This window comes from Amphiura filiformis, chromosome 12 (assembly GCF_039555335.1).
Source record: "Amphiura filiformis chromosome 12, Afil_fr2py, whole genome shotgun sequence".
NCBI lineage: Eukaryota > Metazoa > Echinodermata > Ophiuroidea > Amphilepidida > Amphiuridae > Amphiura > Amphiura filiformis.
The window spans coordinates 51,004,256-51,023,601 of NC_092639.1; the positions used below are offsets into that span (position 1 = coordinate 51,004,256).

The 19,346-nt window shown below is 35.6% G+C and overlaps 1 protein-coding gene across 1 annotated transcript; it reads left to right on the forward strand.

The window, feature by feature from the left end:
• Window positions 1-11,427: 11,427 nt before the first annotated feature.
• On the forward strand, window positions 11,428-11,988 carry LOC140166892 (structural maintenance of chromosomes protein 6-like). Its single transcript, XM_072190378.1, has one exon. The coding sequence runs from the start codon at window positions 11,428-11,430 to the stop codon at window positions 11,986-11,988; it is 561 nt and encodes a 186-aa protein (XP_072046479.1).
• Window positions 11,989-19,346: the final 7,358 nt, after the last annotated feature.

A 19,346-nucleotide genomic window follows, 5' to 3' on the forward strand; every position in this document is an offset into this window, starting at 1 on the left:
TGTCACAGCAAACATGTTTCTTTCTTCATTTGTAGTGGTTACAAACTGAAATGTATCTATAATTGTTGCATTATTGTTCCAAATGGAGAAAATAATGGAATGTTAGCAACACACCAATTCCAGACTGGGGAACTAATACATCTTAACTCTTCTTCTGACCTCACAATATCTCTCAAAGTGCATGCAGTTTTAATTAAAGTCATCAATGGACCACTGATGTTTCTTTCTTCAATTTGTAGTGGTTACAAACTGAAATGTATCTATAATTGTTGCATTAATTGTTCCAAATGGAGAAAAAGGATTGAATGTTAGCAACACATCAGTTCCAGACTGGGAAACGAATTGTGGACTCACAGACAAAGACATGATTGCTGAAGGAAATTCATCTTCTTCCAATTGCAAGTCATATTCTACCAAAATACCACTTTCAATATCATTATTTGCCTGATTGGAAGGGCAATTGTATTGTGTATGTGTAACACTTTTTTGCGAGAGTAGGGCCATGTGAGTTTTTATGTCACAGCAAACATGTTTCTTTCTTCATTTGTGGTGGTTAAAAACTGAAATATATCTGTAAATTGTTACATTATTGTTCCAAATGGAGAAAATTATGCAATGTTAGCAACACACCAGTTCCAGACTGGGAAAGAAATACATCTTAACTCTTCTTCTGACTTCACAATGTCTCTCAAAGTACATGCAGTTTTAATTAAAGTCATCAATGGACCAACGTTCCTTTCTTCAATTTGTGGTGGTTACAAACTGAAATAGATCTGTAAATTGTTACATTATTGTTCCAAATGGAGAAAATTATGCAATGTTAGCAACACACCAGTTCCAGACTGGGAAAGAAATTCATCTTAACTCTTCTTCTGACTTCACAATGTCTCTCAAAGTGCATGCAGTTTTAATTAAAGTCATCAATGCACCAATTCTGACAAAGTTTGAAAACTTCAATGATTTGTATGTATAGGTGAATTTGGTCAAAATTGCTAGGATATGTAACAAACTTTGTAATACACTCTCATCCAAACCATGAGCAACATACCAGTGCATATTAGCCTACATCAATGCAATGATGTGACTCGCCTTTTTATAGAACCCTTTTCTGCATACATGGTTGTGGTTCATCTTCTTGTTAGGATTGTTGATTGAATTCTATCTGGCTCACCATTACGTATATAGAATAATATTAACATTATACCGATGATACAAATAATGGAAATTACACAGATACAAATTGCAATGTATTTCAAACATTCCTGGATTGTTATGTTTACTGTAATTACATTGCCTTTGTATTTAGACTTCTTACTGATGCAAATGCTCAAATTGAAGTAAAAAAGGCTTCAGTAAAATGATGAATATCTGAATGATTCAAATATCCATCTTCAAGTGTTCAAAATGAGATGTTTGAAAAGTTTGCAACTGAACTATGCGGAGAGTACTATTTCAGCAATTAGTTGTAAGATAAGGACTTGGCAATATCTAATGGGAGCTTCTGATATTCATCTCTCAACGAATGCAATTGTAAACAGTAACAATACGAAGAAAATGTCTTTAATTGTAATATTAATACAGCAATTAGTTGTAAGATAATGCATCTGAAATCCATTCAGATTGTATGTAGTACTTTGAGGTTGCATGACAGCTAATTACTGTGTTCTTTAGGTCCTAGTTGATTTTCAATGTTCATGATGGTAGAATTTACTAGAAAGAACTTAAAAATTCCATATTTCTCCACCAAATCATTTTCTCCTCTGGAGACTTGCTGGTCTTTCATGAAAAACTCCATAATTGTCTTGTTGACTACAAGATCTAGATACTCATGTCAATGTCTGTAGTTTCATATAATTTCTTTTACAGTTAAATGAGATGAAGTTAAACAAAGTTTGGCTTTTTAGGTATAGATCACCTAGGACACCCGAACTTGAACAAATGGGTTAATGCCTTAAATCTGAATGCATGTGTAACATACACAATAGAATGCCAATAGCTGAAGATGGTGCGTTGGTTAGTTCGCAGTTGATGTTTTAACCGCCGAATTCGTCGTTCCAGGATTCCTCCACTTTTTCCTTCTCCATGGAGGTGCCACACCTCGGTCAGCTTGACGAATGGCCACCCTTTGTTGGGTTTCTTCATCTTTCAGTTAGCGTATGCAAATCCACAAACTTGGGTGACGTTGCCCGACCATGGAATTCCATCTATTGTGGAAACCTAAAAATTTGAAAGAATTAAAAATTGTTTTACATTAAGGTCGAATGACACACATGAGGAGTCTTCTTCAAAGACTTTTTAGCATTTTCTCAAAAGACAAAGTAATTCGGGTAAAGTGATGATATAAATAATAGAAAGAAGTACACAAATACAAATTGCATTTGTATTTCAAACTTTCTTGGATTGTAAATGTTTACTGTTACATTGCCCATGTATTGAGACTGCTTAATAATGGAGCCAAAGGTTGTGATAAAAGTGATGATAATGTTCAGAATAAGCTTTAGCTGAATTTGATGAATGTCCAAAATCAGCTGGGCAGTACAGCAATGAATGAAGTAAAAGGCAGCTTCAGGAAAATGATGAGTGTTCTAATTAAAGTTTTGACAATGCAAATGTCCAAATTGAAGACTTCAGTAAAATGTTGAATATCCGAATGATTCAAATGTCCAACTTGGAGTATGCAAAATTAAACGGGCGTAGATCTTAAGTTGTAACTGAACAAAGTGGAGAATATCTTTTGAGCAATTACGTACTTAAGATATTGATATATATATATTTATTCGGCGCTTCTGATATCCGTCTAATGACAAATGCAATAATGTCTTAGAGGCAATTGCATTATTCCATTACAGGCAACACATTTGCATGTGAGTTGTATGTCACAGCAAACGTTTTTCTTTCTTCATTTGTAGTGGTTAAAAACTGAAATGTATCTGTAATTGTTGCATTATTGTTCCAAATGGAGAAAATAATGGAATGTTAGCAACACACCAATTCCAGACTGGGGAACTAATACATCTTAACTCTTCTTCTGACCTCACAATATCTCTCAAAGTGCATGCAGTTTTAATTATAGTCATCAATGGACCAATTCTGACAAAGTTTGAAAACTTCAATGATTTGTACGTATAGGTGAATTTGGTCAAAATTGCTAGGATATGTAACAAACTTTGTAATACACTCTCATCCAAACCATGAGCAACATACCAGTGCATATTAGCCTACATCAATGCAATGATGTGACTCGCCTTTTATAGCACCCTTTTCTGCAAACATGGTTGTGGTTCATCTTCTTGTTAGGATTGTTGATTGAATTCTATCTGGCTCCCCATTACGTATATAGAATAATATTAACATTATACCGACGATACAAATAATGGAAATTACACAGATACAAATTGCAATGTATTTCAAACATTCCTGGATTGTTATGTTTACTGTAATTACATTGCCTTTGTATTTAGACTTCTTACTGATGCAAATGCTCAAATTGAAGTAAAAAAGGCTTCAGTAAAATGATGAATATCTGAATGATTCAAATATCCATCTTCAAGTGTTCAAAATGAGATGTTTTAAAAGTTTGCAACTGAACTATGCGGAGAGTACTATTTCAGCAATTAGTTGTAAGATAAGGACTTGGCAATATCTAATGGGAGCTTCTGATATTCATCTCTCAACAAATGCAATTGTAAACAGTAACAATCTGAAGAAAATGTCTTTAATTTTAATATCATTTTGGCAATTAGTTGTAAGATATTGCATCTGAAATTCATCCATATTGTATACTTTGAGATTCCATGACTCCTTGATATTGTTGAACAGCTGCTGCCACCAGGTATTTGATATCCTGGTGCAGTTGAAGTAGGCCTCAGCTGGTCACTCTTGATCAACTCCACCCATGTTGGCATTGTAGGCAATGGCGTGAGGAGGAGCAGGGACCTCCTGGTGGCATCTGACTATAGTGCATATCTGTATATGCATTACATGTTCAAAAGGAGAGACATAACTGGTCGTGCGTTTTAAGCTCGCCTCCTTTCGGAATATTTGGTGGAGGATTACTAACCATTTTGATCCAGTTGGACTGTATTTTGAGTAAAATAATGGTCATTTTGTGTTTCTCGTTGCTTGGTATCAAGCGGCGCATTGGACCAACACACAGTGGAGGCCTATCGAGTCTCATCAGCATACTGTGATGTTCATAGAAAATGGAAACGGACCAAGCTCATCATGATATGGTTAGTAATTACTTAAAAATAGCAACTCTTGAGTACTATAATGGAATGTACCATGGCACCAAAAAATCCGTATCTCGTAGTGTATCTGGAATTTTGCATACATCATGATGGGAAATGAAAGTCTGGAAGTAAAACAGAGAAGACTCGTGACAAGAATTCACAAAAGAGATGGAAGATTGTTTGCTATGCTGAAATGACAGTAGTATTACTATGCTTGTACAAAAAATGTAACACTCTTTTACCCAGAATTTAAGACTCGTGAAAAGAGTTTGAAATCGTCTTATAATTAGACGTGTTACAAAAGAGATAATGACGAGTTGTATACTATGCTGTGTTTAATAAGGAGAATAATATAAATGATAGTGATATTACTATGCTCGGAAGAAGGGAAATTAAATCCCCTGGCCCAAAACTGAAATCCTTAAGATGTACAAGGCTAACATTCGAATCATATAATAGAACTTTAAAATTTGACTGGTTAAAAAAGGAAAATAAAAGAAACCCAAATACATGAATCTCTTGAGGAAAACAATATCGACCTATTCATACACTACCAAATCCTTTAAAATAAATATTGAACAAAAAATGGTGACAAGTAAAAAATGAACGGCTCTTTTCAGAGCCACCATGAGTCCATAAAAGAGAGGTTATAGTGGGTGAGCCACTATTTCTATTACTCATAAGAGGAATGAGACCTAAATAATACCTGACCAACCCGTTCAGAAAATATCTCAAAGAGGAAAAAATGAACGGCTCTTTTCAGAGCCACCATGAGTTCAAAAAAGAGAGGAAATAGTGGTTTAGCCCCTAGGTCTATTACTCATAAGAAGAATGATATATAAATGATACCTTACCAACCTCATTAAAACAAAATAATTCCAAAAAAGGAAGAAAGAAAAAATGAACGGCTCTTTTCAGAGCCACCATAGGTCCAAAAAAGAGAGGTTATAGTGGTTTATCCCCTATTTCTGTTACTCGTGAGAGGAATGAGACCTTAATGATACCTAACCATCATTATTAGAAAACAATTTATGAAGAGGAACTAAAATGAACGGCTCTTTTCAGAGCCACCAAGTATCAAAAAAAGAAGAGTAACATGTATTGGAACGACGTAAACGCCAGTGAAAGAATATATAAATAATTTTATACTGGAAAGTGGAAATAAAGGATCACTGTGATCCACCATAAATTATATTTGATGAATGTTGAAGGATTAAAACATGTTTATACCTAGTTGATTAATGATTTAATAATATGAAATTATATCATATCATTAACACAAGTCTATCAAACAAGATCCAATTAAATTAAGAATAAAATAAATGGTTATTATCTATGAATGCTTAAAAATGAAACCCTAATTATACAATTTATTGTACGGCTGATGAGGACCAGCAAAAGCGTGGTCGAAAACTAGTTACCGTTGAAGGCAATCTTGCGTTCTTAAGTACTTTTTCAAAAGCAAAAAAAACGAATGAATTGACAAATATCAAATCGAAAGTTAAGCTCAATAGAAGATCGAGTGGGAAATATATCTGAGAAATCACGTCTCCATGTAGTCAGCTCCTGTTCATTTCCTTCCAAAAAATTTTTTTTGGTTTCTTCTTCTCGAAAAAAATCGGGTTTTTGAAAACCGATATTTACAAATATAACCGTATGCACAATATCATAATTGAAAAAGAAAAACAAATAAGCAGAATTTATTCTTGTGAATAAGAAACCAACGTCTACTAAGATGAGTTAAAGATAAAGTCAACTCAATGTGTTACATTATACCAAATGACCTTATAAAATTGAAAGAATTTTCCTAGAATCATTTGTAAGAGCAAAAATCAAGAATCAAATAAAATTTGATCAAAGATTACCATTGAAATACACGGGGCACATGTGTAAAATCTTGAAATAAACACGTTCAACTACTCATTTAAATTTTATCCTAAATGAGATGGTTGATTAAATGCCACCATTCAATGAAATCCCAACAGCTCGAAATTTTAAATAAAGTTTTTATGATTTAAATATCAAGGAAAAGCTAATAAACGTAGAAAATATTAATTAAAGTAAGCAAACACAGTTTGAAGTTTGGCGCGGCAAAATCAGGCGATTTCACGCACGTCGGCATTGGAGGTATATAAACAGATACCCGGAAGTGCGAGCGGCACTCTGCATTCAGATATCAAGCGATACGAGTGTGTGTGTAGGCGCTATGTGACAAGCGTGGGACGGATGGTGCTAAAAGGCACGAGTCAGTTCCTGCGTAAAGCAAACAATAACAAAAGTGGAATATTATCCTAAAACATGTTGAATCACGTTTGAACTGGATATATTGAGCAAGGACGATCATGAGAAGATTTAATCGGATGCGTACTTATCAGCATACAGATGTGTGCCGTAAACACACGGCCGAATATGATGCGAAATGTACAGCTGAAGTAATGATTCCTCGTTTAAGAAACCGAGTCCGAAATGAATCAATATTTGATTCTATAAAGACTCCATGTCATATTGGAGTATTACCGTGATTTCTACAATCTATGGAAAATTTCCAGAAAGAAAATAACCAGTCACTGCACACAAATCAAACGGCTCTTTTCAGAGCCACCAAAAGAATCAAAAAGACCAAAACTTACCACAGGGGACAACGTGGTACATGAGCGTTGAAATATAACATCATCCCAATAACCAATGGTCTATACAAGTCAGATATCCCATAATTTAATAAAATAATCAATCGATGACTTGAAAAATGGTTCGCTGAGACTATGATTTCTGAAATATCCAATGTAGATCAAATTTATTGCCAAAATAACTCATGACGGATTGGTACATCCGCAGAAAGCCACTGGCTATTAAATATAATACAGAGAACAAGAAACTACCCCACAATATAATTTATCAAATTAGTTTCACAAGTAAATTTGTGAACAAAATATATCCAACAAACTCGGGAGTGCTTGTGTGAGAATTTTATGCTTTTAATAAACTTCATCCATTTATACAGTTTAACTGTGCGGCTGATGAGCCTGGCTATATTAGCATGGCGAAAACCGGTTCCGTTGAAGGCAACCTTGCCTTCTCATTTATCCTGTGTCTTTTAGACACTATAAAGCATTAAATAAAATTTATGATTTAATTGATAATGTCATTTCAATGCATTCCTATCATGGAATAACAGACATGCCAACTAAATGCGGTTTCACCGTATTTTGTCTGATAAAACGTGATAAATCGGTAAATACGGTCACCCCCAAAATAATACGGTATTCCAGAATTTTGACCAAAATAATAAAATGTTGTGTCTTAAAAGATAAACAGCTGCAAGATTAGACTACCGACTGAATTACTGGTATCATTTGACCACTTTCTTGGTCTGTTAAAGTGGTTGCCTACATCGTTTTTCTCTCGACTTTCGGTGATGCATGCACATTAAAAATTATTATTTAATAGGCCAACAAGATGCTTTCGAAATAATTTTCTTCCGACTTGCAGATTTTTCATGCACATTAATGTTTTTATTATCCACCTAATGCTAGGTCTTCTGAAGGTATTTAGTTAACTATTTAGCTCTTTTGGTGCAAAAGAATAAGCATAAAAGAAGGTTTCCGACCTCCTTTTACTTCCGACTTTCGCACCATGCATGCACATTAAAGAAATATTTAATAGGCCTACACTTATGCTTTCCGAAATAATTTTCTTCCCACTTGCAGATTTTTCATGCACATTAATGTTTTTTATTAACCACCAAATGCTATGTCTTCTGAAGGTATTTAGTTAACTATTTAGCTCTATTGGTGCAAAAGAATAAGCATAAAAGAAGGTTTCCGACCTCCTTTTACTTCCGACTTTCGCACCATGCATGCACATTAAAGAAATATTTAATAGGCCTACAAGATGCTTTCCGAAAAATAATTTTCTTCCCACTTGCAGATTTTTCATGCACATTAATGTTTTTTATTAACCACCTAATGCTATGTCTTCTGAAGGTATTTAGTTAACTATTTAGCTCTATTGGTGCAAAAGAATAGGCATAAAAGAAGGTTTCCAACCTCCTTTGACTTCCGACTTTCGCACCATGCATGCACATTAAAGAAATATTTAATATACAAGATGGTTTCGAAATAATTTTCTTCTGACTTGCAGATTTTTCTTGCACATTAATATTTTTATTAACCACCTAATGCTATGTCTTCTGAAGGTATTTAGTTAACTATTTAGCTCTATTGGTGCAAAAGAGTAAACCTACAAGAAGGTTTCGGACCTCCTTTTACTTCCGACTTTCGCACCATGCATGCACATTAAAGAAATATGTATAGGCCTACAAGATGCTTTCCCACTTTGTTTATTCAGATTCAGATGATGATGATCAATGATTTTCTGAACTTGAAAGTTTTAACAAAGCATGCTTCTAACAACATTAGAAGTAACAAAACCCAATTTGTTTGGTCTACATACTTTATCCAATTTTGTAAGGTCAAAGGTCGCCTGAGGTCACCAAATCTTTTAAAAATTAATTTTCAACTGTGCATCATATATCCGAATTCAGCTTGATCAGTTATGTAATTAAGGAAATATGACGACTTTAAGATGGCCGCATTCCATGTAAAGTATAGCAAAGTAGCACTTTCAATGAGTGATAACTCGTAAAGGAAGCATCTTTCTGTATTGATTTATTACTTTGATGGAATGGTTCTTTGGTATTGCCAAATTTGATTGCAAATTTGTAAAGTGGGCCCTGGACTCGGGCCGTTATGTGCTCGATCGCACAAGTGCTCCCTCTCAATTATGTGTTCTACTTTTGGAGTTTCTGGAGTTGGCAGGTATGCAAAAGGTACATATTTAAAAAATACGGTTTTAGGGTGCAAAATACGGATTTTTGTTCTTCTGAGTACGGAAATCTGGATTTCAAAGTTGGCATGTCTGGAATAAAAGCATCTACAATTATCCATCTCCAGTTATTATATCTGAGATATCATGTCGCCTTGTAGTCAGCTCCCGTTCACCCCCCTTTACTTTGGCACACATGCCATGTGTCACAGATATCAGTAGGATGAAAACCACATGATGATGAAGCAGGGTGTTAGCCAGGATTTTAAAAGTTACCCGTCCAAAATTATAATAATGTAAAAATATAAACTTTAATGTTTTAAGTCCTAGTGCACGCGAAGCGAAGCGTGCACCCCGGAAGCTCTGAGGATTTAAGCTAATTTAGGACGAAATTTTGATGTATCTGGGACCAATGTTTCTGTTCATAAATCAAAATGTTACATAGATACGATCGTGAAACGCATTACAACATCACACCTTAACATAAAATCTCAAAGTTTCAAACTTTTCAAGTTGCCTTACGCATCAAGGTTTATCTTAAAGGCCCATTCAGTGATTTGCTCATCCGGACGATCGTAAAAATCATCAAAATTCAGATTTTGGTATCTTTGTAATTGGCATAGATGTGCTAACATAGCCTGCTAGTGGTTCGGTCGAAAGCCGTGTATTTTAGACAAAATAAAGCATTTGCATGATTCTGGACTTTTGATACTGACAGTACAAAAGTCCGACTTCGAGATCGAAAGAAGCTCACTCTCCACGTACCAACACGCTGTTGTGTATTGTTTCTACTACTTATTACATCAGTAGCTACTATTTTAAACAAAATACACAATTTTAACTGTTTTTCATATTTGAATTGACCGTTAGTTTGCCTCGGTGACCTTTAATTGCTTATTTTGTTTTCTACTACAAAATTGTAGCTTAAAAGCGTCTGTTTTAAATCAATTTAGACTCTACTTCCCCGTGTTAGAAACACTGGACTAGGAAGTTTTCCAGTCGATTAATGGCGCACTGTCACGAAAATCTCGATTTTCTCAGAGTTGAAGTAGAAAACCTTTCTAAAACTTCTGTTTTTGACTAATTTGTCGATGTATTCAGGGAAAAGTGGTTTAATGAAATTCTGTAGACTTATTCTTTATTTCTAAGCAACTCTGACAAATTTCCATTTTTTTAATGTTCCTGTGAAATCACTGAAAGGGCCTTTAACTGCTTACCTTTTAAATTAAATTAGTCATTTCTCACGAAAATAAAGCTGTAGGTAGGGCCTATCGGGCATTTTAGCATTTGCTTCTTTTTTTGTTGCTGAATCGTGCAACATCGGAAGCATTTGTGACATGATCAAGGGGAATGAGTCACATGTCGACCCTGGTCGAAAATAAGTTTTACACATGTTTCTAAAGAAGACATTTAGAGCTTTCAGAAACTGAAAACCCCATGTCGATACGACTTTTCTTTGTGAAGTTGCGTCAATTTATCCGACTCATTTCCCTTGATCGTGTCACATTTTATCTCGGTGATCAAAGCATAGGCCTATAAAGAAAGAACCCACTTAATGTCCCGTGATATTAATTTCACACAATATCGCGATATTGTGTGAAAAGGGTGAAGGATGAAGGATACTGCCTAAGGGTGAAGGATACATCATTAAAATTGTCTTTAGGTATTTTTGAAACATTTGAAAAAGTTGGCAAAAACAAGGAAAACAGCAGTTTTGACAAAGTTGAATGTATACAAGTATGTGGCTATAAATTTCTATAAAAGGCCTTAGAGATTACACATTCATGTCAAATGGTTTAGTTTGTCGGCTTCGACTTAACCACATCCATGAGTCCCTTGAGTTTTTATTAAGCCAATGAGTGGTCTACCCTGCTATAGGGGTCACACCTGAACCTATATTGCCTACTAAAGGCAAAATAGATGATGTCTGACCTCTAGTATAAAGAGGAGGGGGAGGGTCAAAAATGGGAATTTGTCATGTGCGTCAGCACGAACATGCATTTTTAGATGTCTATATCAGCAACTGGGGTGAGATACATTTTCAGTCTTGGTCTTGTCTCGACTACAACACGTACTGCAGTAAATAGACAGAAAACTTACCTGTTTTATTCTTGGCCAATCTCTTGGTTCTATATTTCTTGGCCCTGAAAGCCAAATCAGACCACTTTCTTCTGACCACCTTCTGTCCGCCTCTCTCTGGTCCCCCTGCTGCCCTCTCCGTCTTCTCAGCCTCCATCTGTGGTATATTTGCCACAAGAAATAGACAGCCAAATGTACCAGTTCAGAGAGCGTTTATTTACACGTTGCTGAGGTCAAAGGTGGGCTGGATGAGCCGTGATTACTTCCGAATTTTCCTGAAACGCTTGGCATGATGGCTGAAAAGCTGATGGCTAAGAGGAAGAGAAAGGATACTTCTGATGATGAAGATTTAGGCGATTTAAGTCAAGTGGCTGATTTCAAAGCCCAAGCGTCATTGAAAGAAGCAGAGTATGGCATCATCGAGAGCATTCGACTCAAAAACTTCATGTGCCATGGCAGTTTGTTCTTTCAATTCGGCCCCAACGTAAACTTCGTTGTGGGCCGAAATGGAAGTGGAAAGTCGGCAGTGCTGACAGGAGTGGTAGTTGGCCTTGGAGGGAAAGCTTCTGTGACGAATAGAGGTGGATCTCTCAGGGCTTTCATCAAAGACAACACAAGCCTAGCTCAAGTCACCATCAAGTTACGTAACCGTGGCAGCGATGCGTACAAACCTGAGCTGTATGGAAATTCAATTATCATTGAGAGGAAAATGACATCCGATGGCGGGTCCAGCTACAAACTCAAGTCAGCGGATAACAAAAGGACTATATCAAACAAGAAGGAAGAACTGGACCATATACTTGACCAGTTTAACATAAAGGTGGGCTGGATGAGCCGTGATTACTTCCGGTAACGATAAGGGTGCAACACACTAAATGTAAGATATCACACCATCCATGATTTTCTTTTTCTTGCCTGCCAAACAGCAACACTTGGTTTCTTTTAACAAACTCACATAAACATGCTACCTCCAACTCTGTCCATCTTTTAGCCCTTTGTTTCTGTTGAAAAGACATATCACACTATATGTATAAAACAAGTGCTCAAATTTGCTGGCTAAAATTATGGATAAACACCACAAATATATTTATCAATTTAGAGAATAAAAGATAGGTCATTCCTGTTTTCAAGGGTTGATACCACCAAAATTTAAAATCAATTCTTATGACTTTTCCCACAGAAAAGTAGAACCATGAGTCCATGATCATTTTTTTCTAATGGCTGTAGGTACAACATTTTTAGTACAGAAATTATGAGCGGATAGTGCTGGAAACTTATGGTTGATTTAATTGAGATGTTCTTAATTTGGCACGCATCCCATGTGTCACAGGTATCAGTAGGATGATAACCACATGATGATGAAGATGGACTCTTCCAAGCCCAGTAACATCCTGTGAGTCAAGGCGTACTCTAGTTGCTGAAACACTGCTTTGACAAGCTGAACATGTATACTGGTTATTTCCTGTTGATGTAGCAGTTCCGGTGCATGGAGGGTCTGTGCTTTTTATGCTGCCTTCTACCTTATCTTTACCAAGTTTACAAGTTTACAAATTTATTTTATTAACTCGATTCTTAAACCCACCAGGGGTGTACAAGAAAAGGAGAGCAAAGCGCCCTCAACAAACATATAAGTCATGTAAGGCACAATTAAAATAACATGTGGATATGAAGTCAAAGGATAAAAATACAGAATACAATACATATCACTACATTACTAATATAATACTACACAGTGTTTGAAAAAGTTTGTATAATGTTTTTACAAAATATAGCTAAGTTTCTTAATGTTTGTTTATTTGCATTGAAGAGCTTATTCATTTTAAAAGTATTTATCCCTTTAAGATAAAACGATGGAATGTATTTATTTCTGAGAGTACTAAATGTGGGGCAGATGAAAATATAATGGAATTCATCACCGATGTCTGAATGACATAAATTACATATTCTATCTACTCTATCAATGTTGTTAAACCTTCCTGAGACAATTGGAATTTTGTTTGAGCCTGTTCGAAATTTGCATAGTGCGATAGCATCTTTACGTGGAAGGTTGATTAGGTAATTTTCAAAATTAAGATCAGTTTTGAATATGCGATAATTAATACAAGTGTATGAATGCCAGGTATCAGAGAGCCAGGATTGCTTGAATTGATCTTTTAGTCTTTGGAGGATGAAATTATGTGGATTTTTGCATTTAGGATCTTGTGAGTTCCAAATGTAAGAGAATCCACATGAATTAAGTGTATCTTTAACTGTAACTATCCAATTAGAATGTAATTCATTCTTTTGGTCAAGTGAATATAATAGTTTATACATAATACTGGAAGTTCTACGTAAATCACTAGTTGCTAGTCTACTCCAAAAGTTAATAATTCTACAATTAATGTATACATTTATTGAAAAACGTCCTAGTTCACCTAAAACCATAGACAACGGAGTTGATTTATTAATGTGAAGAATCATTTTACAAAACTTTAAGTGGACCTTTTCAAGAATATAATTTTCTCTAAGATCTGTGTTATTCTTTTTCTTATTTACATAGTTATCATCTACACCAATAACTTCACAACCATAAAGGAGAATTGGCATCACTAGGTTGTCAAACAGATGGAGCTGGATATCAATAGGCAAATTTTGTTTTCTAGCATTTGTAATTATTGCGAACATAGCTTTTGTGGCTTGGTCAGCAAGTTTCTTTCTGGCTTTGTTAAAAGAACCATTATAATTGAAGATGATACCAAGGTAATTATATTCAAATACAACATCAACATTACTATCACCATATGTGAATGAAGGAATATTTCTAATTTTTCCCTTTGAAAAAATTAAAACTTTGGTTTTACCAGCATTTACTTCCAAGGTGTTCAAGGCACGTTGGAGATCATTGGCAGTTTCGGCTAGAATAATTGTGTCATCAGCATACAGTAGTGAATAAATGCTACGGTAAATAACAATATCATTGAATTCAATGTCTTTTTCGATACTCTTAGACAAGCTTTTAAGACCACTATATTTTTTTGACAATTCTGAATCAAGATCATTCAAATAAATTGAGAATAATAGTGGAGAGAGATTGTCTCCCTGCCGCATCCCTATCATTGATTGAAAAGGGATGGAGATATTACCACTTGAATGTTTAATACATGATTTTGCCTTACTATACATGTTCTTAATTACTGTAAGAATTTTACCATTAATTTCACATGCTAGGACCTTACGCCAAAGTTTGTTTCTATTGATAGTATCGAATGCCTTTTTGTAATCTACAAATGTACAAAAGAGTTTTTTATTATTTTTAAGGTAGTAGTCGATGATACTTTTAAATGAAAAGATGTGATCAAGAGTTGAGTAATTTTTCCTGAAACCAGCTTGGTTTTCACCAATTGTGCCCATGTCGTCAAGATACAGGGTTAATCTTTCATTGATTGATAATGTGAAGAGTTTACTAAGGCAGCTTAGTATAGATATTCCTCTGTAATTTTCGGATTTTCTGCGGAACCCTTTTCTTGAAGATTGGAGTGATTATGCCGATACACCAGTCTTTTGGAATTAGTCCGGTGTTCAAGATAATATTGAAGATTTTTGTGATAACAGGAGTGATTAACTCACAATTAAGAATCAATAATGTATTCATTAGCAATATTGTCAATACCACAAGCTTTGTTACATTTCAATTTCTTAATTGCCTTCCTAATTTCATCATCTGTAAAATCACTATTAATAACCTTATTTTCGTTATCAGCATCAATATAAGGCATTGAAGGATCATTGTTATCAGATGAATTGAGGTTTTTGAAATGCTCAAGGAGGTCATTGAAATCTGGACTAATATTGCTGGATTTGTTTTTTTTGTTTATCAACTTCCAGAATTGCTTAGAATTAGTATTTTTCATGGAGCAGACTTTTGACCCAACTTTTTATAATAGTCTGCGAGCTTTCTTAATACAAAGTTTGTAGTTTCTAGCATGATTAACCAATAACCATTTTATGTTTGTTGAAGTGGGTTTGCTTGTGAGCAAAATTATTGTTTGCATTAAGTAAATTTTTTTACATGGCGTGTCACATTGTTATTGAACCAAGGTTGTTTGAATTTTTGGTGATTACAATTATTTCTGTTAGAGTTAGCTGGTTTACAAAACCTGCATTTGTTGCAGAGTCAATTAATATGTTGTTTAGCGAAGATACAATGGAATCAATATCAACATCAATATCAATATCATAAGCATTGTTGGCAGCGGTATCTGGATTTAAATCATTACAGATCTTGTCAATTTCAATAGTGAGTTCATTCAACTGCTCAATCTGAAAGTGTTCAAGAAAGACCTTTTTGTGATCGTCACTGAGTTTAGGTCTAATAATCTTGCTGTTTGGCATAACATTGTCATCAAAATTGCTATTATCACCTTTCAAATTATGACAGTTTGAATCATTACTACGTGTACATGTTAGGCATACATGGGTAGGATTATGAACATCAGATAATGTAGGATCAAAAGGACATATAACAAATTTCTTTGTTTTGGCAAGAATTTCGGGAGACATTATACAATAATCTATCACACTAGAATCTTTACAAGTAAAGTTACCAATTTCATCTCCATCAAGTCTACCATTAGCAATGAATATATTCATATTTTTACAAAGTTGAAGTAATCTGTACCCGTAGTTATTATTTTTCTTATGTAAGCTATTCCTATCTAATTTGATACCAAGGGAATCCAGTGAAGCTATACTTTGTAGGTTATCATTGATCTCATTGCTTAAATGGTTAAAAGTGTCATCAGTACAGTCAACATGATCATTTAGTTCACCAGTCCAAGCATTAAAATCACCACATACAAAAATAGGAAGCTTATCCCGATTAAATGGTGAAGAAAAATCTAAAAGTTCATCTTCTAGTTGATCAAACATATCAATATTGGAGAATCTTGAGGATTCGGGTGGAATATAAACCGCGCATAGAAGGAACTTGAAGCCAACAATAGAATCATCACATTGTAGAAAAATAGAGTTATCGTATTTGCTTTCTATCAGCTTCATGTGGTTTGCGAGATTGTTTTTATATATATAGCGATACCTCCTGACTTGCGTTTAAATTTAGAACGAGTCTTCGAGTGTAGCACGAATCCAGGAATTTGGAGATTAGGTAAATCACAAGTGTCAGCTTTGGTTTCAGTTACAAATGAAAATGTCTTTTGAATTAATAGTTTGAAGAAAGTCAGGATCACTAATCTTTGAGGAAATCCCACAGACGTTTAGCACCATTATGTTAATAAATGATGTTGCATTATATATATGATCGTTGTTTACATTATTTACATTATTTACATTTGTAGGGTGTTCACTATTCGAGAGAGTTCTTTGGTCTTTACTCCCCGCGTTGTCCGATTTCTTTTGCTGGAAGCCTGGTCTGTTGAGACCTAAACGTGTGTAGTCAATCTCATCCATGTTTAGGTGAAAAAGGTCATCAGGTGATTCTAGAATAACCAGCTTATCATCTGTAGTATTACAGTAGATCTTGCCATTATTTGTGTTGACTCGTTTCACGTTTGGGAGGGATTTAGCATAACCCATTAGCTTAGCCCTGAGGCTTGTTAAGTCATCGTTTATGTAAATTTTTCCTTTATAATCCTGGAGCTCTTTTAACCGCTTCTTGTTTTGTATTAATTCATCACGCTTGTGGCGAGCAACAAAACGACAGATAATTGGTCTGATAGAGCCAACCTTACTCTTACCAAGTCTGTGCGCAGTCGAGATGTCACTGGTGACTAGATTTACACCAATATCCGAAACAATCTTTATGATAATTTGCGGAATGTCTTCTTTATCATTTTCTGGGACACCAGAAATTCTTACGTTTTCCCGTCTTGTGTATTGTTCCAACTTGTCTAGGTCATATTTTTTGCTCTAACCGCTGGGCATCTAAACACATACGCACTTCTGTTGTAATTTCTATCTTCATTGAGGCGAGATCGTTGACCTTAGTCTCAACTTGCTCCATCTTATCATATACTTTTGCGAATGAGTCCTTGATAGAAATATCCAAGGCCTTAATCTGCTCCTCAATCCCAATAGACATGGTATTTTCTTGTGTATTGTCCGATTCTGAAGGAAAGTTCAGCTTATGTTTTTTCTGATCCCGTTTTGCAGTTGGTGTAGTAGTAATGCTAATAGGCGTATTTGGTGTTGGCGTGGCAGACTTGCGTTTATTGCGCTTATTATTGCTATTTGAAGACTTACTTGTCATCGTAAATCGCTGATGAAGAGTTGTATAGTAGCTCTGTGTAGTGTTGAAATGATTTGCGGTAATAGAAACAGCAAATACCTTGGAAAATGATGATAAATTGCGATGAATATATCCACACAGATTTCAACGTGTCTCACATGACAGCCGCCATTTTATGTTATAGGAGCATTAAATGTGATATATGTGGATTTTGGATGAGCATCACACCATAGTTTGATCCAAAGATACTTGTCAAGATGTAACCTCTTCCATGCACGATAATCAGATTTGCAGTGGGTATGTGCTGATATACCGCAATTTCTGTGCTGCTTAACCCTGACATTATACACAGATAATAGGAGTTCTTCGCCAAATAACACAATCATTCTTAAATTCTTCTGTGACCCCTGGGTCCCAAAGGGTGTAGTCAATGAGTAGGGGTCCTAATTAGTTTAAATGACCGGCTGGTTTGACGTAGTGCATTATTGTGGTCGGTTTTGTTATAGTAGGCCTATACTGATGGACTCGGATGTTTTATCTGGCTGGTGATCTATCTCCTCTTCTAATCATCTCACTGCTGCTGGACTGGAGTGCCAGGGGTCCTAATTAGTTTAAATGACCGGCTTGTTTGAAGTAATCCATTATTGTGTTCAGCTTTGTTATATTACTAGACCCAGATGTTTTATCTGGCTGGTGATCTGTACTCCTAATCATGTCACTGCTGCTTGATGGTATTTGGATTGCCGGTGAGTGGTGATTTGAGACATTCCTTCAAATCCAATATATACCCTTGTCCCAATGACATTTGTTCCTACGTAGCAGGTTTAGTGCCATTCATGCGTGGATAGTTGCCTATTCCCGGAAAACCAGCTTCATCAATTCTTTTATACAAATGCTTCTAACAGTATATGTCCAGTGTCTTTATATGGAAGTCGAGATATTGTTCAAATGTAGAAATCGTCTAGTATGAAAAGCTGTTTCTTCCAAGATAAAAACATGATCATGTGTATTCTACCATACCAGTATTATCTTATTGCCAGCTAACAATTCTTCCAGGTCATACATGACAATGAAGATGGACTATTGTGAGCCCATAACATGTCATGTGTTAAGGCATGTACTCTATTTGCTGAAACACTACTTTGTGCACAGTTTTTGCACAATCATTAGTCTTGTTTTTTCTTGACCAATTGGGCACACATGCCATGTGTCACCAATATCAGTAGGTTAAAAACCACATGATGACGAAGATGGACTCTTCCGAGCCCAGGAACATCCCATGAGTCAAGGCATATTCTACTTGCTGAAACACTACTTACGTCTCTCACCACAACTCAATATCATGTAATGTGTAATGGATTAGTAGAAAGGTACAATGGTGTCCTGAAGTCCGGTTTGAAGAAAATGTGTGAAGAAAGACCGAAGGATTGGGACAGATACAAAATTTTTATGTAAATCTTTGCCTTTAAGGAAAGATTTGTTAGCTCTGAAAAGAGCTGTTGTGGTTTTTGTTTATGTACAGTGTGAAAGGTGGGATTAGAAGTAATCGTCGAAACCTCTGCATTCTAAAGCTAGATTATATAGCATGTTGAGAGTTGGGGAGCCTGGACGTATCTCTTCGTAAAGAATGCTTTCTTCTGTGACTAGATTCTTTGGAGATTTCAGTCTGGCTCTGACAAGTGTGTCGCTCAGGTTTTGAGCTCTACTGGATGCTATTATTGGGACCTTTGGAAAGATCTTTTTCAGAGTTGGATTATTATATTTCCTGGTTGTCCGTTCATCCATCCATCCATCCGTCCGTCTGTCCGTCCGTCCGAGCTTGCGGGTACAATTTCTCGGAACTGGTAAGATGTAGAGTGATGCAATTTGGTGGAGGGATGGTCATTGGCGGTCTTCAAATTCCAGTAGGTTTGGTTAGTGGGTCAAGGTCACCCAAGGTCATCTAGGGGTCATCTAAGGTCAAATTAGCAAAAACCGTCATGGTTGCA

Coding starts and splice junctions, on each gene's coding strand:
- LOC140166892 (XM_072190378.1), top strand. CDS start 11,428: ATGGCTGAAAAGCTGATGGCTAAGAGGAAGAGAAAGGATACTTCTGAT.